At 40.5% G+C, this 18,615-nt stretch overlaps 1 protein-coding gene across 1 annotated transcript in view; it reads left to right on the forward strand.

Moving 5' to 3' along the window:
• Nucleotides 1–1,116: 1,116 nt before the first annotated feature.
• Nucleotides 1,117–18,615, forward strand: part of LOC120548925 (arf-GAP with SH3 domain, ANK repeat and PH domain-containing protein 2-like) — a 36,864-nt gene continuing 19,365 nt past the window's right edge. Inside the window, exons 1-8 of the mRNA XM_039785431.1 lie at nt 1,117–1,128; nt 5,223–5,321; nt 6,360–6,434; nt 12,667–12,716; nt 16,781–16,910; nt 17,293–17,378; nt 17,525–17,600; nt 17,718–17,804. Of these exons, the coding sequence (XP_039641365.1) occupies nt 1,117–1,128; nt 5,223–5,321; nt 6,360–6,434; nt 12,667–12,716; nt 16,781–16,910; nt 17,293–17,378; nt 17,525–17,600; nt 17,718–17,804 (615 nt within the window). The remainder of the gene's footprint in view (nt 1,129–5,222; nt 5,322–6,359; nt 6,435–12,666; nt 12,717–16,780; nt 16,911–17,292; nt 17,379–17,524; nt 17,601–17,717; nt 17,805–18,615) is intronic.

Here is an 18,615-nt window from a genome sequence, read left to right on the forward strand (position 1 = left end):
TGATGTGGGGACGCTGTATCGTAATTAGCACAGTGCACCAGGAAAGGCACTGCCAAATAGGAAGAAAAGATATACTTATATACTTTTGGCTGGACTGCAGAAAAGCGAGAGCACCACAGTGTTTCCGCTGGTAGCATCTTTGCCACCACAGCAAAAAAATATAAAACAAATCACAAAAGACAACAAACATTCAGCAATCAATCATATGAAACACGCAAAGCCGATTAGGTCATAATTAGTCTCCTCCCTGCTGTTCAATGTTTTAATATAGTTTTGTATCACTTTATTAATGATCTTCAGAGAGGATGCTGAGATAAAGGCTGAATAATGAGACTCATAACAGGGAGCCTCAACATGACTGCCTCAATACTCTCCTGAATACACTCCTGATATGACTGGCTTTCGAGGCCAAAACACTGGAAGCATATTTTTCGGCAGTGACATGAGGAATAGTAATGATGAGGAGGTGAGGATGGAGAGGGTATGGATGGTGAAAGCTACATATATAGAATAGCGAGAGCCCTGTGTTGCTGCAGGGGCCTGTCAGGTTGTCAGCTTGTGTGTTTTGATGAATAAACCAGCAGCAGCATCTCAAAACCCCTGAAGAACCTGAAGCTGATCGAGCAGAGCTTCTTGGACAGACCTGCCAAAGCTGCTGAACAGATAACGACACGAGGCAGACGAGTGAACATCGTGTTCCAGCTGCTGTAGTATGGGCTGGATGGAGTTGCTGAATAATGCAGCACTATGCCAATGTTGCATTAGGAAATTCGATGGCGTCTGGGCTGGCCATGTCTTTTAAGTCGCTGCTGCACACATACACATACTGTACATTTCTGTCATGGCTGCCATGCAAGCAATGACAATGAGACTTCCACAAGCTTTAATGTAATTAAACTGGATGGATGTCTGAGGAAAAATACCCAATGAGACACTGAAATAAAGGACAAAGTCTCCTTTGTCTTCTGTAAAGTTAGCCACACTCTCTTATCTCAGTGCCGGTGGCCGTAGTGGACATGGAGTCCAGTGTTGTTTTCATAGAGTCTGTAGAGAGATATGGAATTGATCTAAGGTCGGCTGTACATTGTGTTAGTGAGCGTCAGTCCACCAGGCCCGATGGAGCTGAGTGTGAGGGAATGAGTGTGGGAGAGACCGGGAGAGGAAGCAGAGGCCAGTCTGCAGTCTGGTGATTAAAGTTGTGTGTGTGTGTGTGTGTGTGTGTGTGTGTGTGTCTCTTAGGGATGTCAGATAATTCTCAGCAGACTCATGGAAACTAATATATTATGTATTTTTTTCTGTGTGTGTTTGAGAGGGAAGATACAGTAAAGGATGTTGTACACAACTGGGTATTAGCAGGCCGTGTGTGTGTGTGTGTGTGTGTGTGTGTGTGTGTGTGTGTGTGTGTGTGTGTGTGTGTGTGTGTGTGTGTGTGTGTGTGTGTGTGTGTGTGTGTGTGTGTGTGTGTTCAACCACGTCATGGCCTCTGTCCTCCAGTAAACACAAGATCATCGTTTCCTGAGGTCAAGCAACAGGGATCCTTTTTTTCTATCTCTCTCTGACACACACACACACACACACACACACACACACACACACACACACACACACACACACACACACACACACTACCTTTTTTCAAGCATTTCCTTGAAACAGTAATTTGTTTAGCCAAATTGTGTAAAACCAATGCAGTTGAACACCCAGCATTTTTCTTTTAAGTTTATCGTTAATACGAAAAGTCAGAAAGTACCAAAGCAAGGCACTCTGGAAAGACCAACCAAACCAAAAAATTTAAATTGATAAATAACATTTGTAATATAAATTGTCTGTTTTATGCTAATAGAGTTTTCTAGATGTAGTTCAGCAGGTTGTTATAAAAGTTTGTTTTTGTTGTTTGTTTTGTATGAGTAAGCACATTGTGAGCATTGTATAATCCAAAGCAAAATTCCTGGTATGTGTCCTCATACCTGGCAAATAAAGCTGATTCTGATTCTGAAATTCTGAAAACACATTTCTGCTACACAAAATGATGCTTATTCTTGTTTCCTCTAATCTTAACTCTTTTTATTGTACTGATGACCAGGGGTCCCAAGTAGAGGGGTCACAAGCTAAAAAGATCTGGACCCACTGATCTAGGTCATTTCAGCATCAAAATGCTACATTGAACGATGTTCAGTGTAAATAAAAGGACATGTAAAGCGTAACTCTCGCCAAAATGCAACCTAGGGTCTTTTTGTGAATGTACCCAAGTCAAACTTTTGTTTAAAAGCATATTTAGGACGGAAGCGCCGATTTCCCATATTGAATGGGAGTGATAGGGGCACTTATGCTAGCCTCAAAATAGCTATTTTTAAAACACTAAGAAGGCTCGAGACAACATGAAACTTTGCTCGAAGTATCACCAGGGGCTCTACACCTTAACGAAAGCATTGACAACATTGTGTACCCAGAGTTTACTAAAAAAAGGTTTTGACCAACTCACCGTAGCTCTTGTTGTTTCCAGCCGCAGCCATTTTATCAGTCAAAAACAGTTGATTTCCGAATGCAACGTAACAGGGAGGAGAGTAAAGACGGAAAACTCCTAAAGCTTAGTTCCATTCACGGATAATTTATTGTTTTGTCATTGACCTTTGGAATCAACAAGAAATACGGTGAGTTGTCTTTTTAGTAAACTCTGGGTACACAAACAATGTTGTCAATACTTTCGTTAAGGTGTAGAGCCCCTGGTCATACTTCGATTAAAGTTTCATGTTGTCTCGAGCCTTCTTAGTGTTTTAAAAACCGCTATTTTGAGGCTAGCATAAGTGCCCCTATCACTTCCATTCAAAAGACGGAAAAATGAAAATACGGTAAATCTTAAAAGTGGCGCTTCCATCCTAAATATCCTTTTTAAACGAAAGTTTGACTCTGGTACATTCACAAAAAGACCCTAGGTTGCAGTTTGGCGAGAGTTACGCTTTAACATTAACAAAATGTTAACAAAATGTTTCATAAGAGGGTCTACTTTTTAGAGTGACTCTCTTGAAACCATGCAAATCCCATGTTTCTTTAAGAAAGCCCCTGAACACCAGGTTTATGGATTGGAAATGTTTAGGCAACATGTAGAGCGGCACTCAATTAGCAGGTTTTGTATACAGTGTAAACTAAAGAAAAGGCTGCCTCTGCCCTCGTGTCTCACTCACTTCTTTTGTGTCCTTTCTCTGCCATGTTACTCATAAACTAGCTCAGTGTGTGATGTAGTCATTTGAGGTTCAAAGCTGCACTACACAGTAGACTGCATGTGTAATGTGTTAGGTCACGTTACAACCAATACACATGTACTCACTAAGCAGCCCAGGGGGGTTTGGGCGGTCTGGCCTGTTTGTCGGCGCTGAATAGCCGAGCTCTCGTGCCACTTCAAAAACAACAGCGGGCCACCGCCCTGTCAGCTCAGAGCCTGGCAGAGCCACAGCCAAACAGCTGGAGCTGATGTGTAAACAGTAGACTGCGGGTGTGTGGTAAGGCTCGGTGTCTGACACATGATTGAAGTTTATTATATCTCTGTTTCACTGCTTTGAACCAGAAGCTATTTTTAATCATCAATGAGCAAAATAGTTGCAGATTAAGTTGTTGATAATTGTTGAGCGTTTCAGCTCTAGTTTTTACTATACTGAATGAAAAGAGGGTATGTTTTGTGCTATTTCAATTTTGGGTCATAAATGCAAATAAATTAAATGGCTCCATCATTTGGAGAAAAGAAATAAGTCTCTACTGTCAAAACAAATATTGGGTCATAACATCTGTATGAATTGCATTAAATGCTCATGGTAACGTACATTTTTAGATTTGATCTACAAAAAGTTAGTTGGCAGCAAATTTTAATCATTGAATAATTATTTAAGTCATTGCAGTAAAACTTCAAATGTGAGGAGGATTTGTTGTTTCTCTCTGTTTTAGATTATTGTGAATTTTGTTTTTGACTGTTGGTTGGGCTGAATGAGCAATTTGCTGATGTCGCCTTGAGCTTTGTGGTTTTTTCATTTAATGATTAATCAGTTAGTTAAATGCACTTGGTTTGTTTAAAGGTTTACTTTGGGTTCGTTGTCTAGTTGTATTGAGAAAAAAACACTATCTTATGTACTTTGTACTAGCTGTTCAAAACTACCACTTGTGTCTCATGAGCTTTATCATGTAGCTCAGCAGTGGATTAAATTAGATTTGTCTGATGTGAGGAGATCAGCAGGTAGTGACTCAGAGGCTTTCAGCTTTCCCCTTTTTAATAACATGATGGATATCTCTGCAGCAGAGACATGAGCTTATCCAGCTTCATCTATAAACCTGCCTTGTGTGTGTGTGTGTACGTTCATGTGTGTGTTTGTGTGTGTGCGTGCGTGTCAGACGAAAAGCTGAGTCATGATGTGGCAGTATGTGTCTTTTAGTGTGCATCCTCATATTTTTACACACCCCTGTTCTCTTTTTTTTTTTTCCCTCGAGTCCCTCCCTCTCTCTCCTTCACGTCTCCTAGTGAGTGTTCTCATAGCAACAGTCCCCAGTGCTCCATCCCTCGCTCCACCGCTGTCCCAATGGCATTAGCTGTTCATCAGCTGACTAGTCTGTCGTGAAGTGAATTAAGTGGAATCATCTAGGCAGGGATGTGCTCAGATATTTGGAGGGGCTATTGCTTTAACCTGGAAACATGAGAAAACCGCTGTGTTTTATAGTTGAGGCCTTACCTCTGCAATATAATATGCAAACCTTCAGGGAAATCATCTCAAAGCAAAGGCCATGTATGTAATTAGGTGACTGTTTAAAGGTTCATCATAATAATTACATTGACAAGATGATCTGTCTGATTCAGCTCAGCAGGCGGTGCATTGATCGATCACATTGTGTTTTTGCTTTGCACTAATTCAGCAGAGCAGCATGTTGCAATGTAGTGGGAGAAAGTTGGGAAAAGTAGAGACAAATGGCCCAATCAGTGGTGGGCAGCTCATACCACCTGGGAAAACTTTGAACTGTAATGGGTGGATTGACCAACCGGAAAAGTGGATCTTCTTTCACAGATTTTTGATCAGAGAGTAAAAGCCCTTAGTTTTATTCCTACAACCTGTCAAAGCTGACGTGTGTGTGTGTGTGTGTGTGTGTGTGTGTGTGTGTGTGTGTGTGTGTGTGTGTGTGTGTGTGTGTGTGTGTGTGTGTGTGTGTGTGTGTGTGTGTGTGTGTGTCGTGTGTGTGTGTGAGAGTGTTGGAAAAATGATTATACAGATGATCCTGATCTGGGTTCAGCTTTCCTCAAATTCTCCGTCTTCACCAAGGAGCTCACTGCGCTTTTCAAAAATCTGGTGAGTCTACTGTGTGTGTGTGTGTGTGTGTGTGGACAAAGAAAGATTTCCATCCCCTAATTGTCTCTATCCCCTTGAGTCACTGTCTGTGTTCTCTAACACACACACACACACACACACACACACACACACACACACACACACACACACACACACACACACACACACACACACACACACACACACACACACACACATCAAGCACATACTGAAACCAGCTGGAACGTCAAGCCCTCAGGGAGGTAGCTCAAGTTTTTCCATTGAGATGGCCAAAGAGCCACTGCAACACCAAATATCTCCTGGATCTAATTCAACCTGATCTGTTAAAGCCAGCTTTGTATTAAGGCCAAAGCGTTATTAGAAAAATCTGACCCCATCATGTAAGGTATGTCGCTTCCGCCTGGACACTGAATCGACTCACACTGAGACCAGGAGGATTTTTATATTAGTGTTATCGCAACACAGTATATTAAAGAAATATGAGCTGCCGCCTGACCTGGACGTGAAGATGTAATCTCTCAAAGCTTTAGCAAGCTCTTGCTTTCTAGATTACATGTGCAGCATTACACACAGAGGCTCTCAGTAACTTACAGACAGGGGAGTAAATTGGCTCATAATGGATTGTTTTATATTTTTAATGGTGTGAAAATTCAATTTATTAGCGATTTGAAAAATGGTGCAAATGTTGCTGATGTGCCAACGTTGGGACATAAGAGAGACTTGGCAAAGTATAATTAACCCATTGTCCCCCATTGCTTTAGAAATGGGTATTTCCTAGTAATTTTGTGCCTCATTTAGCTCGTTCAGCCTCTTATAATGAGAAGAAAACTTGCATGCACTTTTGCCTGAGAGGCTCCATTTGTCGTTCTGTCCATTTGTCGTTCTGTCGCTCTTTTCGTGTAGCAAACACTCAAACAATACAGTAAAAGGATTATATCTCTGTGGTGTCAGGCGCCCCTGACTTTTAGTCTCCTGCAGGTTTAAATCCTCTGATGCAACCTTTCAACTCTTATCTGTCTTTTCCTCACCCTCCTCCAGTTCCAAAACATGAACAACATCATCACCTTTCCTCTGGACAGCCTGCTGAAAGGAGACCTGAAAGGAGTCAAAGGGGTAAGGCAACAAAACTGCATTGTCTTGTGTTACTCTGCTACCGCACAGGAAGTGTTATACGAGTAGATGAATAGAGCTTAGCCTTGTGCTGAATCATCAGTGACCACAAGAAGTTTTATAAGTTTAATCATGTGTAAAATTGAATCTGCTGGTTTAAAGTGGTTCAAAGCTACCTTGACAATCAGTGCCATCCTTGATGTCATGCTGTCTTGCTAATAAGGTTAATAACAAGCTTCTCTGATATGTCTCAGGCTTCTTTCTGTTTTCATAAAAATATAAAAGTTGAGAAGAGACTAGATACACAGTAGGGCTGCACGATATGAAGAAAATATGCAATATGCGATAATGTTGCTGAATATCGCGATAACGAGATTACTTGCGATAAATACACCGATATTACAGTGTACTCAAGTTGCTTGTTTAATTTAAAACAAACGGAAGGAAATCATTTCCAACATTACTTTTTATTAAACAATTTGAACATTGAATTGAACATAAAAGGCACCATTTAAAAAGAAAAGAATTACAGTTACATTTTAAAGTGCAGTTTTCTACTGATATTTTCTGTCAACTAACACAAAAAATCTGGGAGTGTCTTTCGCGATATGTCGCAGCCTTTGTAAAACTTCACAAACACAAATTGGCCCCTCGCCAGGTACAGAGGTATTCGAGAAACTAAATGAAAACAGATTGTTGAAGTGTTGAACTGATTGTTTGAAGTTGACTAACCAGTTACCCAGTACAAAACCCAAATCTGAATTATCTTAGAAAGACTTGCCCTTCTCATGACTTAGTTTTGTTTGAAATATTTGGATAGTTTTGGTACCAATGCCAAACAAAATATATATTTTTTTTTTTAACAAGAGTCCAGAGTTCTTAAATGTTGTCAGGTAGGTGTACAAAATCTTTGTCTCACAAATGGCCTAAAATTGTATTGTATTATTGGTATTTTATTCCTTCATTAGAGATCTGATTGTAGGAAGATCACAGGAAATGAGGGGAGAGAAAGATGGGGAATGACATGCAACAATTTTCTTACCCAGACTCAAACCGGGGCTTAGCAGTTCATGGTGCCTTTAAACCCATAGGCCACCAAGGTCCCCCTAAAACTGACAACATTTTGATTTAGGCCGTGTTCAGACAGCCTGTGTCAGCCGTCCGACGGTTTGGCAAAAACGCAGGTCTTTCCATTCATTTTGAATAGTGCGTTTAGGCTGCGGCGGGGGTTGCCGCAGGGGGGACACACTATAAGAACTGCAGCGGGCATGTATTGTATATAAAAATACACAAAATAAATTTGAGGTTCAATACGCAGCCCTATGTATACTGACACACAACCCCTTAGTCAGTCAGCCAGTCAGTCGTGTGCGTCCACCAACCGGACCCAACCCAGACAGACTCTCGTTAACAGTGTGCAGCTCTGTAATGCAATCATCACTTGTTACTGTCCGCGGCGGTCTGTGACCTTTCACTCTCCAGTCACATGATTTGCTGCGGTTTTCACCGAGGTATGATGCGATTAAGCCAGCTCTCTAATGAGTCTTGTTGCTGTAGAAACGGCACTTGTCCCCATGACCCTTGGCCGCTTGGCTTTGTCTCGACCTCTGCTGTTCTTTTTTTTCTCTTGCTCTTTTGTGCGTCTCTCAAGTGCAGTGTTTCCTTTTCAGCATCTATCTGCTTTTCTCTTCCATGATTTCCTTTCATCTCTCTCTCTTAACTCCACTCTCTCACTCTCTGTCTCCTTCACTCTGTCCCCGCCGCCCACCCTCTCCCTCAGGCTGTGGCAGCCAGTCACATCTGTAATACTTACCCACTTATTGCTCATTACCCCTATGATGATTCTCATTACCCCAATGACATTGGGGCTAATGAGCTGCTGGTTATTTTATACCTCAGGATACACACTCTTATATAAATGTCACCACTGTTGTAATGTCAGTAAACCTCAGAAAATAAGCCTCAAGTGTCAGAGGAAGGAAAGTAGATGAAATGATTGATTATTTCTCGTCTTTGTTCAAGGCTCCACCCCCCGCCCAACCTGTTGCTCACCTCCACAGCCCCAGGCTGTTCACTTGTCCCTCCCTTCCCCTTCGTCTTCCTCCTCCTCTGTCATTATTCTGCTTCTTTACTCCTGTCCTCTCCCAGGGAAAGTACCTGTTAGGAGAAGTGAAAGCAGGAAGAAGTCCAGACCTGCATGAAAGGCTGTTTAGACTGCAGGGAGAAAAGGAAGGAGAGTAGGATGAAGTAATGGGTTGGTTATGGATGTTATTAGAGATGATGAGGGATGTATTTAAAAGATCAGAGAAGTCTATGGAGAGAAATTTAGTGTTGTGTTTTTCATGATCCACAAATAAAAACAAGATTTGTTTATGACATATAGGACAAAATACGTCTGCATATATATTAACAACTTCAAGTTGATCTAATAACATCGTATAGGGGTAATGAAAGGGGCACAGCCTCTACATGCTTCATGTGACAAAAACAGTATAGTCAGTGAATTTGAAGTTGCCAAAATTGTATATTATATTATATTATATATTTTAGATTCTTCAAAGTAGCCACCTTTTGCTTTTTTATTAATAAGGGAAAAAAATTCACTAATTAACCCTGACAAAGCACACCTGTGAAGTGAAAACCATTTCAGGTGACTACCTCATGAAGCTCATTGAGAGAACACCAAGGGTTTGCAGTGTTATCAAAAAAGGCAAAGGGTGACTACTTTGAAGAATCTAAAATATAAGACATGTTTTCAGTTATTTCACACTTTTTTGTTCAGTACATAATTCCATATGTGTTCATTCATAGTTTTGATGCCTTCAGTGAGAATCTACAATGTAAATAGTCATGAAAATAAAGAAACACATTGAATGAGAAGGTGTGTCCAAACTTTTGGCCTGTACTGTACTTTTAAGGAACAAAACGGCCAGGGAAACAGGAGCATCTCTCTGAAGAAAGTGTATAAATAAAATATCCCTAAAAGATCAATCTGGTATCTTAAAATGCTCCACAATTACTGCAGCTGTGTGGCAGCTATAATAGCCACCAGTCCTTTCATTTGATTTAACTCCGGACTTAATGGCTTCTTGGTGGCCGTTGGTCCCTCGGAGCTTGTTAATATTCTGCCAGTGCTGTCTTGCTGTCTGGCAATGAGTGCGATGAACTAACCCCGAGGGAGACGGCCGCTAATGGCTCTGTGATTAGAGGGCTACCACCTAGCAACCTGTCACTGCTGCTCAAAGATTTTCCACCTCATCTACCTCCATGGCCATTTCACCACAGTGGGCAATTGGCATTTCATAAGCAGGATAACTGTAAAAAGCCTTTGTCAGAAATATTTAACTGAAGTAGTCTTTGTTCAGGATACAGCTCACTTAGTCCAGCACCAACATAAAAGGCTGGGGTGGGTCACCTGGAAGAACCAGTAGTGTTTTTACTGAAGATGAACACACCCCTAACACTCCAGGCAGTGGAAAACGAAAAGTGCTGAGTCCACAAGACCTTTCTGCTAAGAGCGGACTTTCAGAGTGGACGCTGGCATGATGTCATGCCTACAGCCGGCCCTCTCATTGGCCAGTCTGTGTTTCTAACCCACCATGAGTCATGTCATATCAGCTTATCACTATTCAGTTACAGTGTCTGGATAGTTGCTGTAGATCTATTGTGTGTTTATGTAAGTAAGGAGTGTGAGGGGCTCCTGCACCCTTCTCATTGTGGTTCAGTGGGTCGTGAACACCCCAAACACCCACGCATGCTTAGATTTTAGAAAAGAGCGAATACTAAACGAGGCGCATTTCTCATTAGTTTGCACACTCTATCAACTCAAACATCAGCAGCATCAGTAGTTTTTAAAGTTACTGAACAGAGGGTATACAAACAGCAGAAGTAGTGGATTAAAGGGTCAGTTAACAAAAGTACACTTCCCCACTAGCTTCTTTTGCTATATAGTCATGCAGATTTTGGTTTTTATTAGTTTTGAGATATCTGTCTTTAAGTTTTCTGCCTCCACTCCTTATATGGCGGAGGTAGTTTGTACCATGAAAAAGGACATTTACATTTTTTAATGATAACATGCAGAACTTTGCAGAAACAATATAGTGTCCTGGTTGCTTGCTACTTTCTACACAGAAGTACTCCCTGTGGTCTGTAGATTATCCAGAGCAATAGCTAGGAAATATTTAGCCAATTATTATTTTTTTGTTAATTGGCAGAGAGTTGATCTGCAACGATTTTAATAATTGTTAGTCATTTTTCAAACAGAAATGACATAGATTCTTTGGTTCCAGCTTGATTCTGTGGGTATTTGCCGATTTTAGTTTTCTGTGATATTAAATTGAACTTTTTTCTATTTAAACTTGAACTTGTTTGATTTGGACTGTTTGTCAGACAAATCAAGTAATTTAAACATGTCAAATCAAAAACCAAGTAAAACCTAAACTATTAGATACCACCAGAGTTAAGTGAGAGATTTGTTTTTATTATTTGGGTGAACTGACCCTTTTTAAGTGTACACATCCAAAACCACTACAGATCCAAAGTAAAGTCTACCTTCGTTGCTGCTGACCAGGTTGTACATTCATTACTGCAGTGGGAAATCGTGTGAGGAAGTTACTGCTATTCCTGGACATGTGTGGTTGGAGGTAGGAAGAGGTGATACATTTGGGAATAGTGGCCCATGACATTCCTCCTCCATCCTTTGGATTCTGCCAGACAGGGAATCAGGGCACTAAGAGCTCGCTGCTCTCTCAGGGAGTGATTTGCCCCGTGCCTTGGCCTATTCTGCTCAGCCATTCCCTGCCCAGCGATGCCTGATTCTGATATTTTTAGCCATTGTTACCATTTTCTCCTCTCTCTGGCTCTGACATTTCCTTCCGCTCACCCTCTCTTTTCTTTCTGGCTCTCTCTTGACCTATAGTACATTCTTTTGGATATTTCCTCTTTTGCTTTGGCTTTTTTTCTTCACTGGCTCATTCTTTCACTATGGTTTTCTGCTTTTGTATTTTTATAGTCTTTTATGCTCTCTTTCCCTTGGTGGTTTCTGCCCTTAAGCTGATTGACTGAATGGCTGAGTGCTACTTGGCTTGGCTCAGTGAAGCGGACTGTGATCCTGTGGGCTCACAGGTTGAGCCTGCCACTCCTCTGCTGTTGAAGTGGAGGTCAACAGTGGGATCATGCTCCTCTCTGGAGCTCTAACAATGCACTAAAGCCATAAGCTGTCTGTCCAGCCAAACAGAAATATTTGTGCTTTTCACATGTATGAACAGAAATGCACAGTAAGCAGATAAGAGTGCTGCTTCTTCCTGGTGTTCTGGCTCTGGGATCGGGCAACAATTCATTTGATAAATTGTATTTTTTAGGGAATGACCCGGCCGATCGCACCCAGTAATGTCGGCTTTTGTTTGTCATAATCACTGTTTAATAGGCACTGCAGTGTTAGGGATGTTTTAATCAAGAATGTTGCTCAAGCAGCTGTTGAAAGCACACCCATGACAATGACAAATCAGCGATGCCTGTTGTCGTTGTGACCAGAGGGATTGCGTTACGAATGCCAAAAATAATTTCACCATGCTCCTGCCTTCCCCAAAACCCATGCACATTAACAGAAACCTCGCCAAGCTCCCTGCTGAGACAGCTGTGGGCTGCTTTGCATCCGTGAGGAGGATGATTCAGCTTACTGACACACATCGTGATGAAACACACACCTGTGAACCCACTCACACATACAGTAGTTTTGCTCATTAATGGTTGAGAAAGGAAAGTATTTTTCTAAACATGTGACAGTGATCATGATTGCGACATCTTTGTGATTCCTGGTTGCTATAATGGTGTGTGTGTTTAAATTCCAGTGAACAGCCTTATGTTGGAGGTATTCCTATAACCGTTTGGTCTATAAAATGTCAACAAAAATGACAGATTCCTGTCAAAAATTCCCAGAAAACAAAGTGACACCTTAAAATATCCAGGTATTCACTTCACAATAATATAAAACAGAGAAAAGCAGCAAAACATCACATTTTTGAAGCTAGAACAAGCAAATGTTTTTTTTTTTCTTGAAGATTGGAATAGATTGAAAGTTGAAACAACATCACAACAAGGTACATTTAGGAGCCGTTCTAGAGCTTTCTGCCATATCAAAAATGTTCTGTTGATTAACCAATCAATGAACAAATCATTTCAGCACTATATTTCTGACTATTGTTTACAATTTAAACTTTCTGCTTGTTTTTCACAGGATCTCAAAAAGCCTTTTGACAAAGCTTGGAAAGACTACGAAACAAAAGTGTAAGAAACCTAATGTGTATCCTAAACATCTTTTAATTCATTTTCCATAATTTGTTAGTTTAGTGAGTTAGTTATAGTTTGTGAATCTGTTAAAATTTTGCAATCTTCTGACCCAGGGCTTACAATCCTGTGCTTGCGCAGCCATCATAAGTTTGAATTTATCAGCTCAGCAGTTCAAACAAGTCTTAACTTGGCAATTTAAAGCCACCCACGTGTCAGTTAGTATGTTAAAATGAAATGTGCAGTATGTGTCTTGTCTCTGTCTGACTTGTCTTGACTAACCACTCTCCCCCTCTAACCTCCATCCCTCACCATCACCCTTCCACCTCCACACTGAGGCACCATTTCCACTGACACACCATTGTGACTGTGCATGCAAAGAACACATGACTTTTTATAGCACTTTCATATATTTTACAAGCTGCAAAGGACATTCTTTACTGAAAGGGTAATACATCTACTCTCCAAACCATTTCAATCAGACAGTACGGGCTTTGTACTGACGTTGAGAGTTCAGCCCGATGCTATGTGACTGTTCCTGACCGTCCCAACTTATTCTTATGATTTGACTCTATTGATGGTGAACAGAGGCCATTAATAGAGTCCAGTTTTCTGCCTGAATAGAAAACCACACAAACACCTTAACATATCTTGCCGCTCTTCCTTTTCAATTAACCTTTGACCGCCTCTGATCTCTCTGCTGCCTGCTGTTTTTATATTTACAGACACAAAGAGATGCATTATTTGGTCGTAACACACTATTGATTTGTGATTCCCTTATTTGGTTTGCAAGCTCTTTGCATCCGACACCTGAGTTTGCCTTCTGTTTTCAGTCTCCAGGTCGGGAGTCACTTTGAATGCTGTTAATTCAGGAGTGTTTGTAATTACTAAAATTGGACAAATCATGTGTAAATGTGAATGCAGAACATATCTTCTAATACTCCAGTGTCTTCTGTCTTTATTTGCTAAATGGTGAATACTTCCTGAACTGACGGAACTGAAAGTGACTCGATTCTCAGCCCGATCATCAGTTGAACAACTGTTAGTTTGGCTGGCGGCCAAACAGCCTGGCTAACATGTGTCTCTCTATTAGTCGCAGCCCTGATGATGCTGTAATGCTGTCAGGGCTGAAGATTCATGTGCTGACAAAGGCCAGCAGTGTACTCTTAATGAAATTAAATTTGGCTCGTTCGCACTGGCAAAATGGCATGTTTTGCCAGTACAAAGACAAAGCCAGCGCAAAGATTACCTTGGTAAAAACAAAACCTGCTTTATTTTTTTGGAAATGGCATAAAGAGAAACAAAACTGCTAACTGTCTCCTCCCACCACGACTCACAGTTGATGTCATTAAACAAACACACCTCAAATCAAAGTTAGCATTGGTTCACAGCACCATATGACACAGCATTTGTGCACATTTCAAATGAAACTAGATGTTGTGCAACAGCAATATTAGAGTGGTGCAACATCATGAATCTTAATATAAAGAGAGCAGCTGATAAGGAAAGTTAAAGGAATAGTTTGACATTTTGGAAAATAGTCAAGTCAATTTATTTATAGAGCACATTTAAAACCAACCTAGGCTGAACAAAGTGCTGTACAAAGTTATATTATGTTATAAAAACAAAAGAAGACCATAAAAATATAGACACAATGAACATCACACAAACAACACACTTCTATACAAATGTCCCTAAACTAAATCATAGAAAGCCAAAGAATAAAAATGTGCTTTAAGATGAGACTTAAAGATCTCTGCAGTAGAGGAGGACCTAATATGAATTGGAAGTTTGTTCCAGAGTCTCGGGGCCACAACGTAGAAGGCACGATCACCCTTTGTTTTCATCCGAGACTGTGGAATAGCTAAAAGGCACTGATAGACGATCTTAGGTTCCTGGACGAGTGATTATAGGGTAAGGAGATCAGCAATGCATAAAGGGGCCAATCCTTCTAATGCCTTAAAACAAGTAACATTACCTTAAAATCAATCCTATATTTGACCGGTAACCAGTGAAGAGAAGCCAGTATCGGGGAGATATGATCCCACCTTCTGGTACCAGTCAACTATATAGCAGCCGCACTCTGGACAAGCTGCAGGCGTGATAAAGATGATTGGCAAATCCCAGAATACAAGGAATTGCAGCAGTCAATACAAGACAAACTAATTTGTTTGTCAAATTTTAATGCTGGGTCAAAGATGAAACCAAGATTTTTGGCAAAAGGGCGCACACTTGAGGCTAAAGTCCCCAGATTTTTCAAAAGTTCGTCAACTGAATTTGGGGGGCCAAACAACATGACTTCCGTCTTACTCTCATTAAGTTGGAGAAAGTGGTTAGCCAAAATAGTCTTTTTTCGCTTTCTGACTGAAAAGTTAGATAGAGGTAGGTAGGTAGATAGTTACCGCTCGCATTTGTTTGTTAAATATTTAGCTACAGCCAGGAGACGGTTAGCTAAGCTTAGCATAAAGACTGAATTAAGGGGGCAACAGTTAGCCTGGCTCTGTCAAAAGTTAACAAAATCCACCCACCAACAGATCTAAAGCTCACTTATTAACGTGTTATATCTTGTTTGTTTCCTCCATACAAAAAACTAATTTTAAAGACAACAAGTTGTTCTTCTCATCTAACTCTTGGCAAGAAAGCAAATATGTGTATTACCCAAAAACGTCAAAGTATTCCTTTAAGACTAGTTGGTAGGTTTATGTTATAACAATATGTTTTTAAAAGACGGCTCATGCAGCCCCACCACTTTGAGCTTCCCTCTTTAAAGTTGAGTTGTGGAATGGCCTTTTTGTATTTATTTCTTTTTTTCATATATTGTACTGAGCCTAGCTGCAGGTTGAACTGATAACACAGTTGAACACAAGGTAGTGAAGTGTCTGTCTTGATGCACATGAACCAGGCTGAACAGCTCTCAAATGGCTTGTGTATACACCAACACCCTTGTCCTGTCTCTCCGAGAGTGAGCCAAACTGCTGCATCCTTTTTGTAGGGAATATGCTGTCAGAAAAACAGCATATGGAAAAGAATGCCCTGTTGCATGTTCTGGTGCCGTGTGTGTGTGTGTGTGTGTGTGTGTGTGTGTGTGTGTGTGTGTGTGTGTGTGTGTGTGTGTGTGTGTGTGTGTGTGTGTGTGTGTGTGTGTGTGTGTGTGTGTGTGTGTGTGTGTGTGTGTGTGTGTGTGTGTGTGTGTGTGTGTGTGTGTGTGTGTGTGTGTGTACTGTATGCAGAATTTATGGTCTTTGTGAAAAATCAGCCCTGAATACTGACTGTCGGATAACCTGGTGTATGAAAGGTTTTACCAGAAGCAGGAATGCAACAGCGGTCAAACTCTTGAGCTAACAATCCCATTTGCTCATGCCCTCCCTTTTAAAAAAAAAAAAAAAAAAATAATAATAATAATTGGTTCCAATTGTCATCATCAGTGAGAAACAACAAGAAACAAGTGTTTTTTGACACCCTCCAAAAGCACTGATGAGCTTAGTGCAGTTTAACTCCCCTCGACAATTCTGATTTCAGAAGTTCAAACAATGCATATCTTTTTTTTTTTCCCAACTAGTTCAGTGCAATTAGCCAGATGTGAAAATTGTGTTCTCAGTGCGTTACATCTGGAAATGCAATATTATAAAATAGGTGATGACTGTTTGCTCTGGCTTTAGTTCTGTTGTCTGGTAGGGAAAGCAACGGAAAACATTGTGTTTAGCTCGACAGGACGTATTGCACACCTTCATTTTAAAGTTTGAAGACAGCTCACTACCTGGATGGCTTAGATGAACCTACACAGACACACTGACGTTACTGTTGCACCATAAACCCTCCAAATCCCAGTCATTTCTAACCTTATAGCTAAAACTAACCATCTCTAACCCATGATCATTTAATTAGTAGTAACCCATAGTCTTCTCAGGAAGCAAACTTCCCCAACAACGCCACCCTGTTATCTGCCGGACAGCAATAGGGCTGGTTTTATACAATACCACACTTTTTTTTTTTCCCCTACGTTTATGGGGTTGTCATCGATGTGCTGTATGCTCTTTGACCCCTGTGATGTCACTTCTTGCCAGCACCAAGATAGAGAAGGAGAAGAAGGAGCACGCGAGGCAGCACGGGATGATAAGGACTGAAATCAGTGGGGCAGAAATCGCTGAGGAGATGGAGAAGGAGAGGAGATTCTTCCAGTTGCAGATGTGTGAGGTTAGTCCGACTTGATGATTGGGTGTTTGCTATGTTTACTGAACAAGTAATTCATAATGACATGTGCACCATATATTATTAAAAATGACACGCCAGCTTTCAGAAATTGGCAGCACACACTTTAGTGCTTCTGACGCGTAGTTGAGGTTTGGAAAATTGACTTTTTTTTACTGGCTAGGTCTTAGATTACATTTAGTATGTTTGTTTGGTCTGTACCTCCTTTTGATGTTTTTTTTTAATGAAGCTTTACTTAAAAGATGAACACATTTACTTTAAAGTGTCTGGATATGAGATGAAAGGGATGTATATGTTTTAGATGGAGCCCTCTGACTGAACCTGGCCTCACCCTGTCTGACTAAATGTGTATTCAATATGTTTACAGTATCTCCTTAAAGTCAATGAGATCAAAATCAAGAAAGGGGTGGACCTGCTGCAGAACCTCATCAAGTACTTCCACGCACAGTGCAAGTAAGACAAACTAATCCTATATGGGAAATGTGTTCAGGTTGACCTGAACACCTCAGTTTATACATGTAAATGCAGACCCATTTTGTGGCTGTTCTGTGTTGCTAATGTGTCTGTGCTATGTTTGAATTCATGTGCTACCTGTTCAGTTTCTTTCAGGATGGTCTGAAAGCTGTGGACAACCTGAAACCATCCATAGAAAAACTGGCCACAGATCTGCACACGGTGAGAAAACCAGCTGCTTTCTTTCCTTCACTTGACTCTGGCATTTATATCATATATCATCACATGTTTCTTCTTTGTTCTTCCTCTCCTGTTTTCTCAAATTTACCGTTACGACAGATTAAGCAGGTGCAGGATGAGGAGAGGAAACAGCTGACTCAGTTACGAGAGGTCCTCAAGTCGGCGCTACAGGTGGAGCAGAAAGAGGTAACGCACACAGCGCTGAAGTCCTCTATGACTTTTCAATGTCAAAGAACATGTCAAATCAAATACCACATTTTAATCTTCTTAATTCCTATATATCTGCTGTAAAATCAAATGATGTTTGATATGGACAATCCTGAACCTCATAATAGCTTAACCCACACACACACACACACACACACACACACACACACACACACACACACACACTCACACATATACATATATATATATATATATATATATATATATATATATATATATATATATATATATATATATATAGTGTGTATGTATATATATATATGTGTGTGTGTATATATATATGTATGTGTGTGTGTATATATATGTATGTGTGTGTGTGTGTATATATATGTGTAAATTTTATATGTTGGTAATAATGTAGGACTCTGTCAGGGTTGGGGTCCAAACACTACCATGTATAAGCTGATATGAGATTTATTTATAGGGACAGTGCATTTTGATGAACATTTATGTAAATATGCAAGACTATAGTCAGTTGCTAACTTACATCTTTAGTCCATTTTGGCAGGTTGATGTTAAATGAACAAGTTCAAGATTCAAGAGCAAATTTCTAATTAAACTTTTTGTGGAAATTGAATCTGTCTTGGGCTTAGGTTTTGCCCATTTGATTCATACATATATTGTTATTATCTATGCTATTATTTTCTCCTCCACCTGAATGAGTGGACGTACTGTAATTCTTAACTAACTCCAGCCCTGTGCTTAGCGAACCATTAAATATGCTGCAGCTCCTGGTCTCACCTGAAGATTGTTTTCTTCTTTCCTCTGC

Source organism: Perca fluviatilis, chromosome 20 (genome assembly GCF_010015445.1).
Source record: "Perca fluviatilis chromosome 20, GENO_Pfluv_1.0, whole genome shotgun sequence".
Lineage (NCBI taxonomy): Eukaryota > Metazoa > Chordata > Actinopteri > Perciformes > Percidae > Perca > Perca fluviatilis.